This window comes from Olea europaea, chromosome 8 (genome assembly GCF_002742605.1).
Source record: "Olea europaea var. sylvestris chromosome 8, O_europaea_v1, whole genome shotgun sequence".
In the NCBI taxonomy this organism is placed as follows: domain Eukaryota; kingdom Viridiplantae; phylum Streptophyta; class Magnoliopsida; order Lamiales; family Oleaceae; genus Olea; species Olea europaea.
The window spans coordinates 4,816,408-4,841,851 of NC_036244.1; the positions used below are offsets into that span (position 1 = coordinate 4,816,408).

At 34.0% G+C, this 25,444-nt stretch overlaps 2 protein-coding genes across 2 annotated transcripts; both read right to left on the reverse strand.

Moving 5' to 3' along the window:
* Positions 1-4,283: 4,283 nt before the first annotated feature.
* On the reverse strand, positions 4,284-8,116 carry LOC111398596 (urea-proton symporter DUR3-like). Its single transcript, XM_023025574.1, has 9 exons — positions 7,824-8,116; positions 7,130-7,237; positions 6,945-7,040; positions 6,776-6,858; positions 6,475-6,695; positions 6,108-6,370; positions 5,782-6,020; positions 5,054-5,703; positions 4,284-4,948 (listed from the first exon to the last, which is right to left on the reverse strand). Exons 1-9 carry the CDS (start codon positions 8,010-8,012, stop codon positions 4,653-4,655), a joined length of 2,145 nt encoding a protein of 714 aa, XP_022881342.1. The 5' UTR covers positions 8,013-8,116; the 3' UTR covers positions 4,284-4,652.
* A 696-nt stretch (positions 8,117-8,812) lies between these two features.
* LOC111398200 (UDP-glycosyltransferase 73B5-like) lies at positions 8,813-14,008 on the reverse strand. The gene is made up of 4 exons (XM_023025135.1): positions 13,130-14,008; positions 11,871-11,895; positions 9,264-9,384; positions 8,813-8,978 (listed from the first exon to the last, which is right to left on the reverse strand). Exons 1-4 carry the CDS (start codon positions 14,006-14,008, stop codon positions 8,813-8,815), a joined length of 1,191 nt encoding a protein of 396 aa, XP_022880903.1.
* Positions 14,009-25,444: the final 11,436 nt, after the last annotated feature.

Genomic DNA, 25,444 nt, shown 5'->3' on the forward strand with positions numbered 1-25,444 from the left:
TGACATTTGTTTGACAAGATAGGTTTTAGACCTTGTGTTTGTCATCTGAATAGTGAAATTGTATTTATTACCAACATGCTTTTAAAATCAACACAATACTATATTAATCATGAGAGCTTTTTGTTAATGGTGATGAATTTATAATACACATTTGATTGAAATCATGTTGAGGAACTTGTACGTCCAATAAGTTAGATTTAACTCTTTTCTTAATCTAATTGTTATTTTACCAGTCCCTCAATTGGTTCGATTTTGCCCTCGACATTTCATGATGTTCTCATAATTTGAAAAGTTGTTATGGACATTTGAATCATGTTTACCTCAACACTTGATAGTTCATTTATCTAGGACAAGATTTCATTCCAATTTCAAGAGTTCTATAGATTTTAGATATTTATTGACACATGAAGTGTTGTTCTCGACATTAAATACACGTTATTCTCGACAACTGATATTTATTTTAACTGTTAGGAACAACAGTTCATGAACGTGTAAACAATATAAGACATGGACAACATGTCTCTACTGAAACAAAATGATGCTGTTTCCATTTCAATTTTAAATCGAATCTCAGAACTATACCATCAATAAAAAAAATGCCTAATGATGGTACACAAAATGACGTTTCAAATGTTTTTCCAAACACACAATGCTCTACTCCAACAACATTCTAAACTAACAACACATCTCTCTTACCCTTTTTACAATTGGAGTATGTGAACGGAATCCTCATGCTAGCACTGTGTATCTTCACCCTCAGGATCGAGGTCGGCATGGCGGTGGAGCATTGACGCTAGGAAGCCATCTACAAATAACAAAAACAAACAAAACAAATAACATGAGAACCTACTAATTATATACAATGACCAAAGAAATATATAAAACCACTTAACCAATGAAAATGCTTGCTCTCTAATCAAATAGGTACCCATAAACTAATGCTTACATATTCAACAAAATGTAAGAATTTAAAATTCTAACTATTTACAAAAACCGTTAAAGACACACAAAACCTATTGAACATATCATTGTAATAACGAAGTGGTTCCCACTACAAAAGCAAATCACAAGTTTACGTCATTAGCAATTAGAATTATACATATCTCAATGTAACAATAATTTGTTATGCTATCCATTTTTAAAAATAGTAAATTCAATACACCAAAGATACTAAATACAATACAACAAAGATAAAACTTAGCAAAATTTTTGAAGTCCAATGCTTCGTATTTTCCCTCTAGTGTGTTATGCTATTCATTTTTAAGATAGTAAATACAATACATCAAAGATAAAATCATTCACAGAATAAAGATATTCCAATCTTGAATACATTTAGAAAGTTATGAAACTTTAAAAATAAATATGAAAATTTCCTAAGATGATATAATTTGCATGGATTTTAATGCCGTCCAGATTTTAGTGACTTTTGGAGGATTATTCTCCATCCAATCAATATGAATCCGTAGAATAAGCTCTCTTAGTTTAATGATATACTCCATGTCTCCATCCAATAAATTACATATGAAGCCTTACTTTTTTTTCATTTTAAAGCTCTAGAAGATTACATCCATGCATCTAGCTCAATAATTTTATAGTTATAAAAGTCGTTATAAACTCTATAAAAAGGAATAACGAGCAAACATTTAGGATCTCTACTTCTCAACATAGTAGCAATTAATTAAATAAAGCAATCTAACCTTAGCTAAAACCGGCTCCTAATACTCAATGTATTCTCCATCCAATCAATATGAATCCGTAGAATAAGCTCTCTTAGTTTAATGATATACTCCATGTCTCCATCCAATAAATTACATATGAAGCCTTACTTTTTTTTTATTTTAAAGCTCTAGAAGATTACATCCATGCATCTAGCTCAATAATTTTATAGTTATAAAAACCGTTATAAACTCTATAAAAAGGAATAACGAGCAAACATTTAGGATCTCTACTTCTCAACATAGTAGCAATTAATTAAATAAAGCAATCTAACCTTAGCTAAAACCGGCTCCTAATACTCAATTAAATCCAATTTGATTAATGATGATAGCATTACTTTATTAATAGCACAATACTTGGATCATTAACTGAAACATCATGAGGATAAAATCGTTAGAACAACATAAAAACATTCCTTGGATTATCAAACAGATCATTCACCATCCATCTACACTCCTTTCCTACAGTACATGTGTAAGTCTCCTTTAAGCATTTTTTTGGAATTACCGTTGAACTCAAGCAAACGAAACCATGATTTTACTCATTTTATTGAGCTTAGCACAAGTAATATCAAACATATTCAGTAACAATGCAGCACTTCAAGACATTTAAATGGTCAAATCAATCAATTTTGACAAAATTAGTTAGCCCACGGCATTTCCTACACAAGTAGTGCTTAATTGATATAGTTCAAGAAACAAATAAGCTATCTATTTAATCAAACAACAAACAAATACAAGTTTTTCCACTACCTATATATAAATTAATCATGTATTGCACAAATTATACTCAATAAAATAATCAACTAGGAAGTAATACCAACATTGAACGATTAACCCTAGTGACCAATATCCATAGCTCTAAAGAAAAATCAAAGAAAATTAATTTTTCAAAATTTTAAGACCCAACGTACAGCATTATAATTTAAGGAATGGAACATCCTCCACATAACTCTAATTTGTAAATATTTTATCTATTATTTTTACTTGATACCCAAGACAAGCTAGAGAGGAAGAAATAATTTACATTAACTCAATAAAAAAAAAAAAAAAAAAACCAGTGACCAATATCCATAGCTCCAAAGAAAAAACAAAGAAAATTAATTTTTCAAAATTTTAAGACCCAATGTATAGCATTAAAATTTGAGGAATGGAAAATCCTCCACATAACTCTAATTTGTAAATATTTTATCTATTATTTTTACTTGATACCCAAGACAAGCTAGAGAGGAAGAAATAATGTACATTAACTCAATAATAATAAAAAAGACGTTAAGGAGAAATAAGTAAGAATCTAACCGAGAGAGAAGAAGAGGGAATTAGTGATTGATGATCGTCGATGGAGATTCTGACAGTTGGAGTAGCAGGGCTTTTTTTACGATTACAAAAGAAAGTGAATTCCAGGAAGTGGGTGAGTGTGGGAGAGTGCTATGGTTTTTGAATCGCATGAGTCGTGTTGGGTCAGGTAGTCTTTCATCTGTAAAGTTAGTATTTAATGTGAATTGACATTTGAGCTTTTAGAAAATAAGTAGTACAGATTATGTGTCAAGATTTCATTGGTCAACACTCTTTTAACTATATACAAAAATTTGTGTTTAATGTGAAATTGGAAATTACAAACAAGGGTATTTTGGTCTAAATTATTGTAAAATGGATATTGAATAAATTTTGGACAATCTTCCAAATGACGAGTAAACATTTGCAATTTCCTCTAATTATAATTTAATTTTGCTGCGGTTCAGTCCAACTTGTAAGTTCCTGAAATTGTGTGTACTGTGTACTAGAAGTTGTAAAATGAAAATTAAAAATTCTTAAGCCTTGCTATTTCTACAAAAATATAAACCAATCTCATTTTCGTCCATTTCTTTAAAAAAAAAAAAATAGCATTCCAAGGAATTTGTGTAAGAATTATTCAAGTATTAACTGTATACCCATAGTGTTAGTAGGCAAGCTTAGAGCAGGGTTCGATCTTCTCTTAATGAACTAACTCATGAAAGCATCGGTGATGGTGGTTTCAAAATGGGCGGGTCGCCATAGTTCGTGACAATCCATTGAATTAAAAATCGAATCAAAATCAGTCCATCTCGATTTGGGTCGATTCATGAGTTGGTCTATTAAAATAAGAGGCAGTGTTGGACTTGATTTTCCAAACCAATAACCAAACGATCTATGAGAACTAGTCCGCCAATTTTGGCACCTCTAATCGATATCTCTCGTTAGAGGTATAAAATAGATTAGACCGAACCTACATCAAAAGGGCAAGTTGTTTGTAAATAAATATTGAAAAATGCATGCGTCAGCACTCATGAAAGCATCGGTGATGGTGGTTTCAAAATGGGCGGGTCGCCATAGTTCGTGACAATCCATTGAATTAAAAATCGAATCAAAATCAGTCCATCTCAATTTGGGTCGATTCATGAGTTGGTCTATTAAAATAAGAGGCAGTGTTGGACTTGATTTTCCAAACCAATAACCAAACGATCCATGAGAACTAGTTCGCCAATTTTGGCACCTCTAATCGATATCTCTCGCTAGAGGTATAAAATAGATTAGACCGAACCTACATCAAAAGGGCAAGTTGTTTGTAAATAAATATTGAAAAATGCATGCGTCAGCCCAATTATCTTTATACCACTAGTCATGAATTTTTGAATGAAATATGAATTCTCCAATCTTCTAGTTAGCCACACAGCTATATACCGGAACAAAGAACCAATTTTCGGGCTACTAGTCATATACATTAATTAAGCAGCCCAACTAATATGCTCCTCTTTCCTTGCTTTATTACTGCAGATGAAGCGACATCGACTGTCTAAATCGATAATAACAGCCGCCTCTCAAAGCGGACATTTTTTTTCAATTGGCAAAGTTTCTTTGTGGTTGAAACTTACTTTTTCAAGCATTTGTTACATACGTCATCCAAACAATGCTGTTATTTTATGCAGGTAGAACTTGAACTTCAATTTCTGATGCTTCTTTCTTCTTGGCCTTCTCTATTTCAAGTAAGTAAATTCTCTCTGCTTCAGGAATTGCAGACATAATAGTCCCTAATTTGAAATTCAGTTCTTCAATCTTTACCATAAGTCTGTCATTTGTAAACATACCAATGAGGATATTCTGGATTGTACCCCAACTTTCCATTAGAGGTAAAGCTATAATTACTGCTGAAGCCACTGTGCCCCATGCAATTGCTATTACTGCCCAGAATGTGAAGTATCCCTTATTAAATTGTCCTGCATTGTCATCACAGAAGCATATTAGAAGCAAAAACTATAATGAAAGTCGTAACTTCATTAAACTTGAATGCAGATTGTGGGATATATCATATGTAGAGTTACCTGCTGGAAGAGTCAGAAGAGGCCATAATATAACAATAATAATAGTAAAACCAACACCCCATTTGACAATCCATGCCTTTGCTCTGATTAGCTTTTCTTCTTTGAACTCTTCGACTGGTAATTCGGTCTTCTCTTTCTCTACAACGGTTATCTGTTTAGTTGTTTCCCAGTCGTAATTTTGAGGCGACAAAAAGCTGCATACTGCATGAACAGCTCCTCCGGTGAGTATAGAAACTAGGTTTCCAGCAAGCATTGGTGCATTTCTCCCAGTTGTATCAAGATTTACCCTCTCGTACTCAACTTTAGTAACCGTCAACCATGTAATGATTCCAAGAAAGCAACCGATAATCGTCCCAAGAATGGCACCAAGTGCATTTGCTTTTCTCCATAGAAGCATAAAGGCTATGGGAAGAACTGCTGACCCAATGAAAACTCCCATAGCTAAATACATCCAACCAAGGGAAACTCCGGCCTTGTTCAAGATCACAGCTAAAATTCCCATGAAGCATCCAAAAGCCAATACAACACACCTCGACACTTTCAGGATTTGTTTTCCACTTGCTACTGGATTTATATATGTACGGTATATGTCATAGGTACATAGTGAAGAAACAGCAATCAGCTCAGACGAACCCGCAGATGTTACAGCCCTAATCATATATAAATCATTTTAGAAACCCGGGTGAAGAGAATGTGTAGAAATTTTAGGAATATCGAATTTAGCTTACATAAAAAGCATAGTGAGGAGAAGAACGGATCCTCCTTTTCCCATCAAAGCGATAGCTGTGGCAGGAGGAACAAGTCCGTGGCTCGCTTCACTAGCAGTTATTGGTAGATCAAGGGCCAGTGCTCCGAGACCAAGTGATGTTGCTAAAGAAAATGGCACTGCAAACCATACCAATCCACCCAATAGATAACCCTTATGCGTTGAAGACGGTCTTGCAGCAATAGCGCTTACCCAATATCCCTGTAGTTCCAATCAATCCATGGTCAAAATAACGTTTCATAATTGTAATGATAAACTGAAATTTTAACAAAACCGACATAAACATACATTATCGACGAAAACTGTACCGAAATTGCCAATAATATTGATAATCCCGAAGATCAGACCTCCTGAACTCAGCATTGTTATATATGATCCTTTGTAGTTTCCACTAACCGGACCACAGGATTGCCCAACATGAGAAATTGGCTCTATACAACTGCGAGACTTGCTTGAGACCTCAAGCAAATGTCTATATACAATGCTCGGGCTGCCAAGCTCACTGCTTGCAACATAAACTAGGTACACGAAGATGACTAAAACCACGTGCACTGTAATTTTGAAAAAAGAAACACAATTAAAAGGTTTAGAGGGATAATCAAAATAAGAAGATTTTCATGAGATTACGAACAAAAGGAGGGTAAATCTTATGCACCTATTACAGAATGTATGTAACTTGCTAAGAAGGTGGCTTTTAGCCCTCCTGCTAGCGTGTAGACAATTACACCTAAAGGTATAAGGAAACTTGCAGCATAAATATTCACTCCAGTGAGTGCATTCACCACAGCAGATCCACCAAGAAGAAGCATAGCAGTTACAATAATATTTGTCAGGAAGCAGAAAGTAAGAAAAACGATATGAGCTGCAGTTCCCCATCTGATGAAAAAGAGATGCTATAAATTTTAATTTAAGAGGAAATACAAGAACAACTGAATTTTCGTTAGATTCTAACCAACCTTGCTTTCACAATTTCACAAACAGTATGAGCATGAGGAGCCTTTCTTTTGATCTCGATCGCCATTACACCAAACAAGAGTACCTGGTCATCAGAATTTTGTAAAACTAATCACTATAATTTAAGATTGGAAGGGCAAATTTAGTGGGGAAAACTGATCTTCGACATGCCTGGATTGTAGCTCCACTTGCATACCAGAAAGGACCACTGATTCCATATTCCCAGGCAACATTTGAACTTTGTAAAATTGTGGCAGCCCAGGTCCACTGCAAAACTCAAATGATTGAAACTGTCAGTAAACTTAAATGTACAAAACATTTTCAATTCTAGGTTGAAAGAAATATGAACATGGTACCTGAGACACAATCACACTTGCAATGAGTCCTGTTTTAACATTTCTGCCTGCTGTATTAAACCATTCTGAAGTGTGGCGGGAACCAACGTATCGTTTTTCCAGCCATACCTAGACATGTTTAAAGCACAAACTATAAATCCTTGGAGATTCCATCAGCAATAAATGGTAAAATTTAGGAGTTCAGGCTCTAGAGGTTAGTCCCATGCCAAGTAGAACAGGTTCAAAATCTAGTCCAAGTTCTCAAAAATAGTGTGGGAGAATGGGGAAAGACATTTTGCTGAGGAATACTCGACTCCATTCAATGAACCCCAATAATAAAAGCTTAAACTGTCAGAGGATCAAATTTGTCTTTAACACATCCCTTTATGAGCAAGTCCTCTGTTTCATCCCAATTTTATAAATAGGCTCGTATTGTTCAACCACTCCATCTAAAAGTTAAATTGTTAGAAAGCGGAAAAATCATTTTTTTAATTTTACTCAATACACAAGGGATTTCACTTCCCCTGAGTATCTTCTTAAAATTAAATAGGTAAAATTGAATAGTAAACTCAAGTTCGTCAGGAAATCATCAAATACTAATAAAATATTACATTTGAAACTCTATGATTAATAAGTTCAGTCGTACAATAAAGTTAATTTAACAAGACCCCAAATTTTAAAACTTCAATTTAGATATGGGATAGGGTAAAAATACCAGGAATGAGGTAAAAACGGCAAAGAATGCTCCAAATCCAAGAATCACAGAATATCCAACACCTTGATTGAGCACTGGTTGCCCTCCAAAGAAACTGCTTCGCCTCACACAACTGCTTCCACCTGCAGATGCTTCATAATATTTTGCTGAGAATTCGAATGGTGGGCAGTTTGTGAGAGAAGAAGCCATGGATATTTGCTACAATTTCTCTCTGCCAACTGTTTATACAGTTTAACAATGGAGAAGGAGAAGCCAATTCTTGTGACCGAATATACTATAATATATGTATAATGGGAAGTCAAACTATGCAGACATTTCAAAATGATCGATTGACTCTAAAGGAATCTCTTGGATGGCAGTGATTGTTTTATTAAACATGAACAGTCGCCCTACGTGACATACACATAATTGATAATTATTTGATGCATTAATAAATAAAAAAATTACCATATTAATGTATCAAATAATCACTTGTCATGTGTATGCCACGTAGGGCGACTACCGCAGTGAGCGACTACGAATAACATTACTCTTTTTCCATATATTTTGTAAGACAGTTGTCTTCTTTTAATTGACTGCTATTTTCCTATAATTGGTGGCTACAAAATTTGTGGAAAAAATCCTATACTTGAAAATTTTTCCTTATTAAAAATCAAGTTCTTGAAGAATTTTCCTTATTTTATCAGTCACTCTCATTTTGAATTTTCTATTCAGCAGCAAAAAACATTTTTGATTGAATAATATTATTTAGCCTCATTGAGATTACAACCCTAATCTAGGTGGTTTTAATGTAACATTAAATGATAGATAGAATTAAATAAGTAATATAATTTCACGTTTCATTCCGCCTATCATTTAGCACATCCTAGATTGGAATCATAACTCTAATGAGGCTGCACTTTTAATGATCCAACTTTTTTTCCCCCTAACTTAGCAAACTGTAGATGACATTTTTAGGGCATTGGCTGGAACTAAAATAGTGTGATGGCTTATACGCAGAGTGAATCGGTCCCTAAGGAACCCTCGAAAGGGCTGCCGTCCGATGGGTACACAAAAGTGACGAAGTTGCTTTGACTACAGAGCCATGCTTGTCTCTTGGAGCGAATTGGATGATCAGGCCGAGGGCTGCCCCCTATTCCCCTCACTCTCCTTTCCCTAGTATGAACCTACTTTACCTTAATCATAATAAGATGTTACAAGTAGTTGGGTCGAACTAGGGTGCTTAACTTGTTTATAAACTCATGGAGTGATCTTTGAGGAAGACATGGAACTCAAAATCACTCATTAGAATTCTGTTAGAAGTAATTAAAATTTAGATTTTATTTTTAATCAAAATCAACAAGTAATTTTAATCATGTGTCATCATTTTTTTTTAATCAAAATCTACTAAAAATATATTTATCCCCATCAACGGGGTTAACAATCCCCTTTCAAACTCACATTCTGTAGTTCGCCGACTCAATTGAACCTAAGTCATCTACAAGTTGTTCCATCAGCAGGAAGAATTTATCGAGAAGGGCTATATAGGACTTGTTTGGTATAGTTTCTAAAAAGTCAAAAACTGATTTTGAAATTAAAAAATTAAATCTAAACATACTTGAATATTTTTTTTTGAATTGTTCTATCATGTTAAACGAATTTTAAGGTAGCTTCATCAAGAAATTCTTTTATAAAAAGTAGAAGTCCTATCGAACGACTTATATATGACTCTTTATAAAAAGTAAAAGTCCTATCAAACGACTTACATATGACTCTTAAGAGCAGTTCAATAGAATCGTCCTTAAAACTTGCTTCTTAAGATCAATGTATTTATAACTCAGTAAACAAGCTTTTTACATGCAATATGAGATTTCAACTATTTCATTTTGAATTTTGCTATGCATCATTACATTACCCAATTTTCATAAACTTGACTTGAGATGCTTGTAGGACTTTGGAATCAATCCAACCAGTAATATTTGAATGTGGACAAAGTGATAGCTGGCGTATTATATTGACTTTAGTATATTCTAAATCAATGCTTTATGTAATTCATGTATTTAATCATTTCGCACAATGATTGAGGCACAAGATTTTTTTCTTTAAAAATAAAATAAAATTCCCTTTATGTATTTTCAAAGATACTCGTTTCTTACTTTTCTTATTATTATGCCCCTATTTGTCCGCCTTTAATAAAGTAAATTATTTACTACAGTAATATTCTTCACCACATATTCATACAAAAAATATTATACACACAAATCAATAAAGTTTTTTAAATTTTAACCACGCATTCTCCAAAAAATATTATTCGAAATTGTATAATTCTACCATAATGAGAGACAAATAGGCTTATGTTAAATGAAACCAAAAATATGAAACTGGTAGAAAAATCTTGTATATTACTGGAGCAAATAAGGATGTGGAAAACAAGTTAGGGATTCCCTTTTGAGGCAATTATAGACCTTAGATGACAATTCTGATTGGCCAAAAAATCGATTTCAATGCTATTTATAGTTTTTTATCTGAGTTTATCAACAAAGGAACCTTGTGTTCATCGTAGTGTTTATTAGTAATGAAATTGTCCTTACTATTTTTCTTAATAGTTAAACTTTTCGATTGAAACTCCATATCCCAATTAATGAAAATTTTTTGACATTTCTTTTTGTTAAGTGAGCCCTCTATTATTTTTGAAAAATATATTTTGAAATAATAGATTGAATGAGATTGTGTAGTTAAAAAATAAAGAAAAATTTTAGATTTGCGTGTGATATTATTTCATTTAAATATGTGTGGTTGAAAATGAGAGAAAAATGTATTTTAAAGATAATGAGGATCGAACAATCACTAAATAACAAAGTTTAACAAGAACAAAAACAAAAACAAAAACAAAAACAAAATAAATAAATAAAAATAAAAAGGGAAAATTTTGTGGCATATGGGAGGCCAGGGGCTACTTGAGAGGTTGAGAATCAATTGAAAATTTTAACAATCTTGCTACATCACGGTAGGATTTTAACACTTTGGATGACAGAATACCACATAACATTACATCATTAGACTGTTTTAAAAATAGTCAACACTGTCATTCAATCATTTTTTGCCACAACTTCAGTTGTCAACCAAGGTGTTAAATTCCTCTGGTAAAACAACATAATTCAAATTTTAAATGCGAAATTACATCATTTATGACATCAAAGGCAAAAGGGCATGCAATTAAAAGAAGTTGATATAACATAGAGCCATGTTGTGAGAACTCGTATGGGTAGCATAACTATATGTATTAAATTTTTTTAATTTTTTTAAAAAGGTTAAATTGAACTTTCAAATAGATATGACTTATCTTTACATAGTCCTCTTATGTGTCTAGGTTTCATGGTTTTATAAAAGAAGGCGAATTTTTTGTGCAATGTCATTAACCCCCCCCCCCCAAATTTCATTAAAACTCGGTGATATACTTCAAATCTTTCTTACATGTTCTTTTCTCAAGATGTGTAACTAAATTTATAGCTCGGAAGATCGATGTGATCTTTATTTTGAACTTTAGTTTTGATTGTCAAGTTTTGATCTACAATTGATGTTCGTGTATTATTTTTTACTATGAATGCTTTGAATTACTTACTTAATCGCCAATTACTTGATTTGTGTAGGCCGTAGGGTAATGAGTTGAAAGATGAGTTATTTATTTTGATCACGTAGCAATAATTGAAATTTGAGTAGAAGATAGAGATGCACTTGCACTAGTCCTTAAATTGATTTCTTTAGTGATAGGATATTCTAAATTAAGGCTTGCCCTGATTTAAATAGAGATATAGTGAGTTAACGTAATTTATTGATTTGAATTCGAGGGAGATAAATCAATTAATTTAGATATACTTAGTGTATGTTTGATTGGCTTTATTTTTTATGAAAAATATCATATTTTACCCAAATTTCTACTTTCAAAAATATTTTTAAAAAATTGGTCAAATGACCATATTTTTCTCAAAAATAAGGAAAATATCTTTTTTAGGGAGCGATAAGTTTTTGGGCCTGTTCGATAGTGATTTTGATAATTTATTTTTTTACCACTAAAGAGAAAAGTGAGGGCCACCTGTAAGTGAAAAAGTTAAAAATGACGGTTGGAATAATGGAATAACAGTAAAAAAATCAATTTTTTTGGGTGAAAAGTCACTCCCAAACGAGGCCTTTATTTTACAGGGTTAATAATCCAAATGATCTTTGAACTTTGCAAAAAGTATTCACGATGCCACTGAACTTTAAAAATCATTCAAATCATTACTGAAATTTGTAAAAGGTTTACAAGGGGTCACTGAATTTTAAAAGTCACTCAAATCATCACTGAACTTTGCAAAAAGTTTACAAGGGTCACTAAACTTTAAAAATCACTACTTTCATCATTAAACTTTACAAAAAATTTCCACAGGATCGCTGAACTTTGTAAAAGGTTTCCTAAGATTCACTAATTTAGTAATGATTTTTAAAGTTTAGTGAACCTATGGAAACATTTTGCAAAGTTCAGTGATCCCGTGAAAACCTTTTGTAAAATTCAGTAATTGCTTGGGCGATTTGTAAAATTCAGTGATCCAATGAAAACTTTCTGAAAAGTTCAGTCACCATTTGGGTTATTAACTCTTATTTGATAGGCAATTCGCTCTCTCAGCTACCTCTCTACGTGTCATTTACTTACTAATAAAAGATGGACAAGTATAACATTTTCAAAATTAAAAAGTAATAAATCAATCATAATAATTTCTATGCAAATAAGTTCTATGCAATTCATTTTTTCGATGCAAATTCCATACTTACAATCAAATATACCCTTAATTAATTGTTATCGAAATTTGGTCATTGAGATTAAGGAAATAACTACATAGAACTCGTGAATCCTAACACTCTTCATACATCAAGTAAAACTTTAATATTGTCTAGTATCACACTTTTTAATTGTTTTCTTCGAGTACAAGTTTTAGCATAGTAACTAAAATAATTTTTAATTTGTTTACTCGAATAGAAGCTAATCATAATTAAACTAATAGTTAGATAGATGTTCTCATGTAAACGATAATTTGGAGTAGTCTAAATTGACATCGTACACTTACTATCGTACCACAATAATTTTTCGATGCTATTGCCGGGGATCGAACCCGGGGCACTCACTCGAAAAACTCACCACTACACTACAATGACAATATCAGTTAAACTTGGGCCGCCGCTAAATTTTTTTTGAATTTATCCAATGCTCCCTCTAAACTAGCTGGAAAATCTTGTTCAAGTTTGGCTCTGAGAATTCCTGCCCATTTACGAATCCCTTCGTCACTAATTACCTTCTCAATTCCATTCAACAAGTCCATTTTCACCATCTCCGGCGAACCACTGGGCAAAGCCAGGTACCCAATTTTCAGATAATTAACCACCAGCTTCGCATTATAAATCTGATCACCCCTAATCGGCCATGCCAGAATCGGAACACCAAGTCCAATCGCCTCCACAATTGAATTCCATCCACAATGGGATAAAAATCCCCCAATTGATTTGTGGCTTAAAATCAGCAATTGGGGTGCCCAACCTTGAATTATCAATCCCCTTTCACCAATTTTATCATCCAATCCAAAAAATCCTTCACTTTTCTCTTCATTTTCTGATAAATTTAGACGATTTTGAATAACCCAAATGAATGGATAGTCAATTTCTTCCAATGCGCTTGCTAATTGATTTAATTCTTCGTTTGTAGGGCTCAATTCACTGCCAAATGCTACATATAGAACACTTTCCTGGGATTTTGAATCCAGCCATTGTTTTACTTGATCCTCTTTCTGATAAGTTAGGTTTCTAATTTGGAGGTCGTGGATTAATGTATTGGACTTGATAGACGCCCAATACTTGTCGGAAAAGAGCGGGCCGATGCCCCATACTGGAATTCCCATTTGATTCTCCAAGTAATTGATGAATGGATGTTCTAGATCATCACACGTGTTGAACATTAAGGCGATTGAGCCCTCTATTAATGGAACCCTCGGCGGTTGATCTCCTGGTTTAGGTGGCCCACCTCCTCGGCCGGTGGATGTCTGTGGAGGCCGATTATGGTGGCGCGTGAGGTCATGGTACGCGATGTGCGTTTCTTCTGGTAAGCCGGGTATAGTATGAATCTGACCCGGATTAAGTTTGTTTTCATTTGCGTTAGACTTCCACGCGCCCCATTCCATGCTTGCTGCACACGCGCCAAAAGTGAAGAAGCTGATTACCGGAATTTTGTGTTTCCAAAATATGTGTTTAGTCCGGCCCATTTGGAAGTCAATTATGGCACACATTGGGTGGGCCACGTTTGGCCCATTGGACCTACCTGATAGGTGGGCCTCAAATTCCAAGCCCATTTGTGGTGGAGAAGTGTCGGATTTGGGTAGTCCTCTTACGGGGCTGTGATTTCGATCGTTCCGATCAGTTGGCGGTGGTCGTCGAGGGCGGCCGATGTGTTCGAGGGGTGGACAAGGGTGGCTTTGTAGTTCTGAAGACTAATTTGTTTGCATAGTTCAATACAAGGAAACAAATGGCCGAGCCAGAAGATGTAACAACAAAGACTTCTCCAATTGTTGTCATTTGCAAAACTATGTTCTTGAATTTTGTGGTCGAATTAGAGTGAGGGAGGAAGAAGTTTCGAGTAGGGATCGATATTTGATAAATTGTGGATAACATTTGAAGTTTGAACTGATATTTTCTCAATTATTGAAGTTGGCTACTTAGATATTTTGAAACAGGATAAAACGGCGGAAATTTAACCCTTGTTTGAGCACATTATTTAAAAATTTATTTTTCTCTCGAACTCATTTTTAACTATACATTCAGTCGATAAAATAATTTATACGTAAATTTGAATTTTTTCTTACCTTTTAATCACACATTTTTAAAAAATTTATTATTAAAAAATTTGTTTATTTTTTTAAAAAATGGGACTCAAACGGGAATCAAATTGATGAATAATTTTAAGAGTGGAATGCATGAAAAATAGTTTGGGTTTTTTTGGTTCAAAACTTAGGGTCCATTAATGGATTTTGAGAACTCAAAATAAATTGTTGAGATTCCAACCATCTTTCAACTCCTTTGATTAACTTTATAAAATTGTTTCTTTTAGTTCTTGTGCTGATGGCCATTATTTGGAAAAAAAAAAATAAAAAAATTTGAATAGTAATTTTGAGGACAATAGGTGGTTAAAAAATAGAGCATTTTTTTTTCTTTTTAATTTACAGACGAATTATTTTATTGTGTAAATATAGGGATAAAAATAAGCATGTAGGATCTTTGTTAAATGAGCCTTTAGAAGCTCTTTATTTCACATACTCATTTTATTGTGTAAATTGATAGTTGAAAATGAATATATAGAAACTATTATTATTATTATTATTATTATTATTATTATTATTAAAAAAAGATAAATAACATGGCTATAGTTGTCTTGATCGAAGGGTTGCAAACCATACATAATCAAATATCCATTTATTATTATTATTATTATTATTATTATTATTATTATTATTATTATTATTTACTCTATTTGGGGAAAAAAATTAAAAGCTAAAATGAAGACCGTCATATTTTGCTTGCTCTCGTATGACGAGAATCTCTCTTAACATAAAATCAATTCACACTCAAAAGCCATCCTTAATTTTGTTAAGCATAGGTTCTTTCTATTATTTTTTGTTGGTTAACATAAAGAATAAAATAGTAGAATCCCAAAAAAAACTAAAATTTAAGTTCTTTATTTATTTATTTATTTTTTAATTTGAGATGATAGATGATTAGATAAAGGTGGAGATAAAATTGTGCAAACAATAGCATACTTAAATTATATTGTAATTTAATGTAAATGACACTTGACATGTTTATTTGCCCATTTAAGTGGAAAAAATATACAGGTTGTTTTGGGTGGGTTTATCTATGTAGATTGAAATCATATTGAAGAACTTGTACGTTCAATATATTTGTTTTAACTATTTTTTTAATCTAATTGTTATTTTATTATTCCCTCAATTGGTTCAATTTTGTCCTCGACATTTCACGATGTTCTCGTCATTTGAAAAGTTGTTATCGACATTTGGACCCTGTTTATTTCCCACTTGACAGTTCATTTATCTAGAACGAGATTTCATTTTGATGTCGAGAGTTCTATAGATTTTAGACATTTATTGACATATAAAGTATTTTTCTCGACATTAAGTAAATGTTTTTCTTGACAATTGATATTTTAACTGTCAGGAGTAACGGTTCATGAATGTGTACACAATGTAAGACATGAACAGCATGTCACTACTAAAACAAAATGATAATGTTTCCATTTCAAGTTTACATCAGAAACTTACCATCAATAAAAATTTTTGCCTAATGATGGTACTCAAAATGACGTGTCAAATGTTTTTTTCAAACTCACAATGTTATACTTCAACAACATTCTAAACTAACTATACATCTCTCTTATCCTTTTTACGATCAGAGCATGTGAACGGAGTCCTCATGCTAGCACTGGGTATCTTCACCCTCAGGATTGAGGTCAGCATGGCAGTGGAGCATTGACATTAGGAAGTCATCTTCAAATAACAAAAACAAAAACAAATAAAATAAATAATATGAGAACCTACTAATTAAATAAAATGACCTGAGAAATATATGAAACCATTTAACCATTGAAAATGTCTTCTATCTAACCATATAGGTACCCATAAACTGATGCTTACATATTCAACAAAATGTAAGGACTTAAAATTCTATCTTACCAAAACTTGTTAAGCACACACAAAACCTATTGAACATATCATTGTAGTAATGAAGTGGTTCCCACTACAAAAAGCAAATCACAAGTTTATGGCGTTAACGATTAAAATTATACATATCTCGATGTAACAATAATTTGTTGTGCTATCCATTCGTAAAATAGTAAATACAATACAACAAAGATAAAACTTGGCAAAATTTTTGAAGTCCAATGCTTCGTATTTTCCCTCTAGTGTTATGCTATTCATTTTTAAGATAGTAAACACAATACATCAAAGATAAAATCATACATAGAATAAGATATTCCAATCTTGAACACATTTAGAAAGTTATGAAACTGTAAAAATAAATGTGAAAAGTTCCTAAGATGATATAATTTGCTTGGATTTTAATACCATCCAGATTTTAGTGACTTTGAAGGAGTATTCTCCATCCAATCAATTTGAATTTGTAGAATTAGCTCTTTTAGTTTAATGATATACTCCATGTCTCCATCCAATAAATTACATATGAAGCCTTAGTTTTTTTCATTTTGAAGCTCTAGAGGATTACATCCATGTATCTTGCTCAATAATTTTATAGTTATAAAAATCGCTATAAACTCCATAAAAAGGAATAACGAGCAAACATTTAGGATCTCCCCTTCTCAACCTAGTAACAATTAATTAAATAAAGCAATCTAACCCTAACTAATACCAGCTTCTAATGCTCAATTAAATCCAATTTGATTAATGACAATAGCATTACTCTAATATTTGATTAATAGCAAAATACTTGGATCATTGATTGAATCATCATGATGCTAAAATCATTAAAACAACATAAAAACATTCCTTGGATTATCAAACAGATCATTCACCATCCATATACACTACTTTCCTATAGTACGTGTGCAAGTCTCCTTTAAGCATTGTTTTCGAATTACCGTGGAACTCAAGCTAATGATATCATTATTTTATTCATTTTATTGAGCTTCGCACAAGTAATATCAACCATATTCAGTAACAATTCGGCATTCAAGACATTTAAATGATCAAATCAATCAATTTTAACAAAATCAGCTAACCCACGACATTTCCTACACAAGTAAGTCGTGCTTAATTGATATAGTTCAAGAAACAAATAAGCTATCTCTTTAATCAAACAACAAACAAATACAAGTTTATCGTCTATCCAAATATAAATTAATCAAGTATTGCACAAAATTATACTCAATAAAATAATCAACTAGGAAGTAATGCCAACATAGATCGTTTAATGTGGAATTAGAATTTACTAACAAGAGTATTTTGGTCTAATTTATTGTAAAATGGATATTGAATAAATTTTGGACAATTTTGCAAATGACAAGTAGACATTTCTTGCAATTTCCACGAATTATAATTTAATTTTGCTGCAGTTCAGTCCAATTTGTAAGTTCCTGAAATTGTGTCCTAGAAGTTGTAAAATGAGAATTAAAAATTCTTAATCCTTGCTACTTCTACAAAAATATAAACCAATTACATTTTCGTCCATCTCTTAAAAAAAATAGCATAAATGAAAACAGTGTGAGAAAATCAAAAATCAAAACTTTGAGGATGACAATGTTGAAATTCCAACTTTTAAGTTCAAAAAGACACTTTTAAGAATTCATGAAATATTAGTACCAGAAATTCGGAGCATCTCCAACTAATATAAATTACAAGTAGCATTTAAGGAATTTTTGTAAGAATTATTCAAGTATTAACTGTATACCCATAGTGTTAGTAGGCAGGCTTAGAGCAGGGTTCGATCTTTTCTTAATGAACTAAACTCATGAAAGCATCGGTGATAGTGGTTTCAAAATGGGCGGGTAGCTATAGCTCGTGACAATCCATTCAATTAAAAATCGAATGAAAATGAGTTCATCTCAATTTGGGTCGATTCATGAGTTTTGGTCTATTAACATAACGGGCAGTGTTGGACTTGATTTTCAAACCCAATGATCCATGAGAACTAGTCCACCCATTTTAACACCTCTAATCGATATTTCTCGCTAGAGAAATAAAATAGATTAGACCGAATCCTCAAGCAAAAGTACATCAAAAGGGCAAGTCATTTGTAAATAAATATTGAAAAATGCATGCGTCAACCCAATCATCTTTACACCACTAGTCATGCATTCTTGAATGAAATATGAACTCTCCAATCTTGTGGTTAAACACCATTCCACACTTCTATATATTGGAACAAAGAACCAATTTTAGGGCTACTAATCGTATACATTAATTAAGAAGCCCGACTTATGCACTTCTCTTTCCTTGCTTTATTACTGCAGATAAAGCGACATCGACTATCTAAATCGATAATAATAGTCGCCTCTCAAAGCAGACATTTTTTATTTCAATTGGCAAAGTTTCTTTGTGATTGAAATTTACTTTTTCAAGCATTTGTTACATACATTATCCAAACAATGAACTCTATTGGAAATATTCCATATACAAATTAAATTGGGCACCATTATAGGATCTATTACTGGAATATTTCCTTATTATTACTTTTCCTCTTTTAGAACCTCCGTATCAATCCTCATCATGTATATTTATTTGAGACCTTTCTGCCATAATTGAATGAAGCTTTTTGCCGTCTCTTTTATTTCATCATGGTATCAGAGCAGTCGAACACCTAGGGAATTTTTCTATGGCTGGAGAGAGCCCCTTCCCAATGGCTTCCAACAATTCCAGCAACAACCAAAACAACAACCAATCCATCTATGATGCTGCATCGCCTTATGTGCTCCATGCATCAGACAACCCTGGCATAGCCTTAGTAACCTGTCTACTAAGGGAAGAAAACTATCCCACATGGCGTCGAGCAATGACAAACGCACCCTAAGCCAAAAGCAAGTTCGGCTTCGTAGATGGGTCTGTCAAACGCCCAACATCTGGTTCGCCGGAAGAACCCGCGTGGATCAAATGTAATTACATGGTTATTTCATGGATTTTTAATTCACTCCACCCTTCCCTTCATGATAGCGTGGCATATTTCGTGACGGCACAAGAGATGTGGAATGATCTTGAAGAGCGATTTTCACAAGGTAACGCTCCTCGTATTCACCAGTTGAAGACCGAGATGATGAACACTTTACAGCAAGGAATGACCGTTTCGGTATATTACACAAAATTGAAGGGGATTTGGGATGAACTTAGCACATATTCTCAGATCCCACCGTGTACATGTGGCTCTGCGAAGGCACTAACCGTTGAAAGGGAAAAAGAAAAGGTACATCAGTTTTTAATAGGATTAAATGAGAAATACAATACCGTGCGGTCACAGATTCTGAACACCGATCCTTTGCCTTCATTGTCTCGCACTTATGCACTTGTAACACAAGAGGAGCATCAACAATTGGTCACAACATCCAGGTTACCTGCTGTCGAGACAGCAACTTTCAGCACTAGCAATACCAACAGGAATCATGGCAGTCGCAGGTCCTCAAACAACCGTGACCTGTCCAAGCAATTCTGTGAGTATTGCAAAAAGACCAGACATACAAAGGACAATTGCTTTGAGTTGCATGGTTACCCAGAATGGTGGGACAAAGAGAAGAGTTCATCTAAAATCAAAACTGCCAATAGCTCACACCATGTGAAAATTGATGGAGATAGCAATATTGTACCAATTAGTGGGCTGACCAATGAGTAGTACACTCAACTCATTTCCATGCTTCATCTTGATAAGAAAAATGATTCCATAGCCAACTTTGCGGGTAAGGCGACTTCACTGTCCAATAGTGCCATAGAATGGGTTTTGGATTCGAGTGCTTCTGACCACATGACGTGTCTTGAGAAATCCCTCACTTCACCTAATGTGTCTCAATTTTCACCCATTAAAATCCCAGATGGATCGTTCGTCAGCAAAGTCTTGTGGAGATGCTTTCCTTAACCCTTTTATTACTTTGAACAATGTCCTGTACATACCTGGTTTTACATGCAATCTCATATCTATTAGCAAGCTAACCAAAACCTTGGATTGTGTTGCTCATTTCTTTCAAGGGACAAGTTTCAAGCTGATTGGAATGGGTGAATTGCGAGATGGACTCTATTATTTTCAAGCAACCAAAGTTTCTGTAGCTGCAACCAGTTCCACCGGTGACTCTCAAACCCTTCTTTGGCATCAACGCCTTAGACATCCATCTTTTGATAAGCTCTCTCATTAGTGGTGTAGGTATACCTTTTATTAGGACATTCAATAAATGTTGTGATCCTTGTCATAGAGCCAAACAAGCTCGAAAATCTTTTCCTGTTAGTTCTATTAAAACACATGGATCTTTTGAATTAATTCATTGTGATGTTTGGGGACCATATCATACCCCATCTTTATCCGGTGCTAATTATTTTTTAAGTATTGTTGATGACTACACTAGATCAACTTGGGTGTATTTGATCAAAACCAAGACTGAAGTCTATGTTAGGTTAACTTCCTTCATAGCTATGACAAATAAGCAATTCGGAAAAACTGTTAAACAAATCCGTAGCGACAATAGAACCGAATTCATGAACCATAACTTTCAACTTTTTTGTCAACAAAATGGAATTTTGACCCAATTTTCTTGTGTCGCCACACCCCAACAAAATGGCGTAGTAGAACATAAACATAGACACGTGCTTGAAGCAGCTAGGGCTAGGGGTGGACGCGGGTCGGTTCGGTTCGGTTCTCTTTAGAATCGAACCGAACCAAACTTTTCGGGTATCTAGTAAATGGAACCGTCGGGTCCAAATATAATTATGGAACCGTTCGGGTTCGGTTCCATTCGATTCGGTTCCGTTCGGTTTTGTACTATAATTAAAATTTTTAACAGTTATAACAACGTTATATAAATACGACTAATGATACATTCAATGGTTTTGAAATGTCAGAGACTAGTAAACAACCTTGTTCAAATGATCGCTATGATCAAAGCTTCGGTCGGCGGAAGTCACGGCTTCGATCGGAGGTCAAAGTGTCGACCGACGATTGTATAGATTTTGGAATATTAGCGAGGCTGCGAGAGTGAGTGCGAGAGTCGAGACAACATTATGCACTTTATTGTAGGTGTTTAGGGTTATTTAGTGGATATGATCTTGTTTGGCTAAAAAATGAAACAATAAAATGGGTAATTGGGCCAAAAATTAAAAAATTAGAAATGAAACAAATTATTGGGCCAAAAATTAAAAAATTAGAAATGAAACAAATTATTGGGCCAAAAATTTAGATTTAGAAATCATTAATTTGTTAATTTGTTTAAAAAAAATTAAAATTAAAATAATTCGATTTACTCAATATAGAAAAAAAATTAGAAAGATTCGGTTCTTATTCGGTTCTTCGGTTCTTGATCTAGAACCGAGAACCAAACCGTACCCGTCGATTCTCGATTCAAATACCCGTTCGGGTATTTAATTTGACAAGAATCGTCGGGTTCGGATCGGTTCAATTCGGGTTCGGTTCGAGAGATTTGCCCAGCCCTAGCTAGGGCTTTACGGTTTCAAGCCAACTTGCCCATTAAGTTTTGGGGAGAATGCATTTTAACAGCAGTGTATTTAATTAATTATACTCCCACATCACTTTTGTCTGGAAAGAGTCCCTACGAACTCTTGTTTTCTCAAAAACCAAATTATTCCCACCTTCGTGTTTTCGGGTGTCTTTGCTATGCATCTGTCATCCCTCGTTCAAGGGACAAGTTTCAAGCACGTGCATCTGCTTGCATTTTCGCTGGTTATCCCCATGGTCAAAAAGGCTACAAAGTATATGATCTCACCACACACAAAATTTTCACTTCCAGGGATGTAACGTTTTATGAACATATTTTTCCTTTTCAAAATGTGTCGTCACCTTCCCCTCACAATTCATCAACAACTATACCTATACCTTTACCCACACTAGACCATGGAACTGAACCTTCCTCTCCCACCAACACCACTATGGCCATCGATCACACCTCATATTTCCCGACTCCTGATGCTCCCATAAACACCGACATCTCTTCCTCTTCCACCAACTTACCCAGTACTCCTCCCCCTAGTCAAACCCTACCAATGCATACTCAACGTCCCCCCCGTGATAGGAAGTTACCATCTCATTTTCGTGACTTCCATCTTGACTTGCCCGGGAATAATAGATCCTCTCCCGCCTCTTCCAATCATGCTTCCTCAGGTATGTCCTATCCTTTAAAGAATTTTCTCTCATACTCTAAGTTTAATTCACCTCATACTAGTTTCCTTGTGGCCATCTCTCAAAATGATGAGCCGAAGTCCTATAACCAGGCCGTCAAAGATGTTCGTTGGCAAGAAGCAATGAAAAAGGAATTGGAAGCACTTGAACTAAACCATACTTGGACTTTGGGCAAGTTGCCCCCCGGGAAGAAAGCTATGGGATCACGGTGGGTTTACAAAATCAAATATCATTCCGATGGGACAGTTGAGCGGTACAAGGCCCGCTTGGTCGCCAAGGGTTATACACAGGTTGAAGGGCTTGACTACAATGAAACATTTGCACCAGTTGCCAAACTTACCACTGTAAGGGTCTTATTAGCTACTGCAGTCGCCAAATCATGGGATCTACATCAACTTGACGTTCATAATGCCTTTTTACATGGCGACCTTGATAAGGAAGTATACATGACACCACCTCCTGGATACTTGTCCCTTCCCGATATTACTTTTCCTCTTTTAGAGCCTCCGTATCAATCCTCATCATGTATATTTATTTGAGACCTTTCTGCCATAATTGAATGAAGCTTTTTGCCGTCTCTTTTATTTCATCAAACTCAAACTTCAATTTCTGATGCTTCTCTCTTCTTAGCTTTCTCGATTTCAAGTAAAGTCTCTCTGCTTCAGGAATTGCAGACACAATAGTCCCTAACTTGAAATTCAGTTCTTCAATCTTTTCCATAAGTCTGTCATTTGTAAACATGCCAATGAGGATATTTTGGATTGTACCCCAGCTTTCCATCAGAGGTAAAGCTATAATTATTACTGCCCAGAATGTGAAGTATCCCTTATTAAATTGTCCTGCATTGTCATAACAGAAGCAAAGACTATAACGAAAGTCGTAAATTCTTTAAACTTGAATGCAGATTGTAGGGGAGATCATATGTCGGAATATGAAGGCCACAACATTACAATTACAATTACAATAAAAATGAAGGCCGTTATATTTTGCTTGCTTTTGTATGACGAGAATCTCTCTTGACATGAAATCAATTCACACTCAAAAGCCATCCTTAATTTTGGTAAGCATAGGTTCTTCCTATTAATTTTGCCTGGTTAACATAAAGAATAAGATAGTAGAGTCTCAAAAAATAAAATTTAAGTTATTTATTTAAGAATTCTTCTACACGTACAAACAAAGTTTTCACAGAAAGGGTACAGAAAACTCACAGTTCTAAGGCTCACACACATTTTTGTTGGCATTTTTTTTAACAAGGTGTTCCAGCTTGCGCCAGACTATAGTATATATCCTCGTCCCTGAACCTCCGGCCCCTCAGCTGCTCAGGGAGGTAAATCGCAGGATATGCCCTTGTTGGTTCCCAGGTTCCCACATGGCTTTTACTCCTTCTCCAAAGGAAGCCTCCTCCATGATGATTAATCCACCAATAATTCCTCCTTTATTGGATCAAAGGTTCCCACCAGAAATCGAACTCTCCACGCTTTGTTCCAGAGCCCCCTAATGTGATTGTTCCGCCAATTTGGATGTGCCCTGGGGGGCTTTGTTGGCATTTTTTTTATACATCATGGGATCCACACACGTGTATTCTGGAAAAACTTCTGTGACAAAATTTCTATACATCCAATTTTTTTGTTTATTTAAAAGTTGAGACCATCTATGATTAGATGTATATGATGTTAAAATTGTACAAACAATAGCGTACTTAAATTATATTGTAATTTTAATGTAAATGATACTTAGCATGTTTATTTGACCATTCAAATGAGACGATACAGGTTTATTTGGGTGGGTTGATCTATGTAGATTAGCCGCCACGACCAGACGAGGTATTAAGCCTATGTTTGGTAAAAATTAAAATTCATATTTTAATTTAAAATCAAAGTTCACAGTTAATTTTGACCACACATCTCATGAGATTCATAACTTTTCAATCATACGTTTTATCAACTTTTATCAAAAATTGCTAAAAGTTTGATTTTAATCATCACCAGACACGAATTGAAAATCCCCCCTCCCCCCTCTTTATTTGATTAAATGATTTTTATAATAGTGATTTTTTTTGGAGAATATGTGTTTACAAAGTAGGAAGAAAATTTTGATTTACGCATTACGTTATTTTGTTAAAAACATGTGATTGAAAATAAATTTAGGAGAAAATGAGAATTTTGATAAAGGAGCTCAAACAGGGCATAGACAAGGATAAACTTTTGTAATGTTCAAAATAAAGTAGAATATTGTAGGAGCAGCCGTCATTGTAATTTCAAGTAACATCATTATTTTGCAAATAAAACAAACAATTTAACATTTATTAAGTAAATAATTAAGTTAATACAAAGACTTGAGCTCTTTTACAAGTTGCGTTGCAAATTTATCTTTGACCAAAATTCAATAAATGAAAATAAAATTAGACAAAACAAAGAGGAAATAGGTAGGAAATACCGCTGTTGTCCTTAGTCATGAATCATGTGAAAAATTGATATTTGTCTAGAAAGTTGTCCATTTGACTTGACTCCCAAGTTTCGTGTAGTTTTCCCAGTCAACTTATAAATGTTTTATTCCAAACTGTTATCTCAAGCCTTATTTGCGTCAATGCGTGCACCCGGGGTAAAGGGTTTGTTTAGTATTTTTATTTTTATTTTTATTTCTCACAATATGTAGAATGTAATTCGTTCGATATATGATATGTAAAACAGTGATGGGGGGCAGGTTTTACA

Excerpts from the sequence above, each read along its gene's own strand:
- LOC111398596 (XM_023025574.1), bottom strand. The coding sequence starts at position 8,012 with ATGGCTTCTTCTCTCACAAACTGCCCACCATTCGAATTCTCAGCAAAA. Across the intron at positions 6,859-6,944 it reads CAAGTGGAGCTACAATCCAG|GTACTCTTGTTTGGTGTAAT; the intron begins GCATGTCGAAGA and ends TCTGATGACCAG. Across the intron at positions 6,371-6,474 it reads TTACATACATTCTGTAATAG|TGCACGTGGTTTTAGTCATC; the intron begins GTGCATAAGATT and ends TCAAAATTACAG.
- LOC111398200 (XM_023025135.1), bottom strand. The coding sequence starts at position 14,008 with ATGGAATGGGGCGCGTGGAAGTCTAACGCAAATGAAAACAAACTTAAT. Across the intron at positions 11,896-13,129 it reads TGTTGAATGGAATTGAGAAG|GTGGCCCTCACTTTTCTCTT; the intron begins GTAATTAGTGAC and ends TTTCACTTACAG. Across the intron at positions 9,385-11,870 it reads CCTCACTTTTCTCTTTAGTG|TTTTTGACTTTTTAGAAACT; the intron begins GTAAAAAAATAA and ends TTTCAAAATCAG.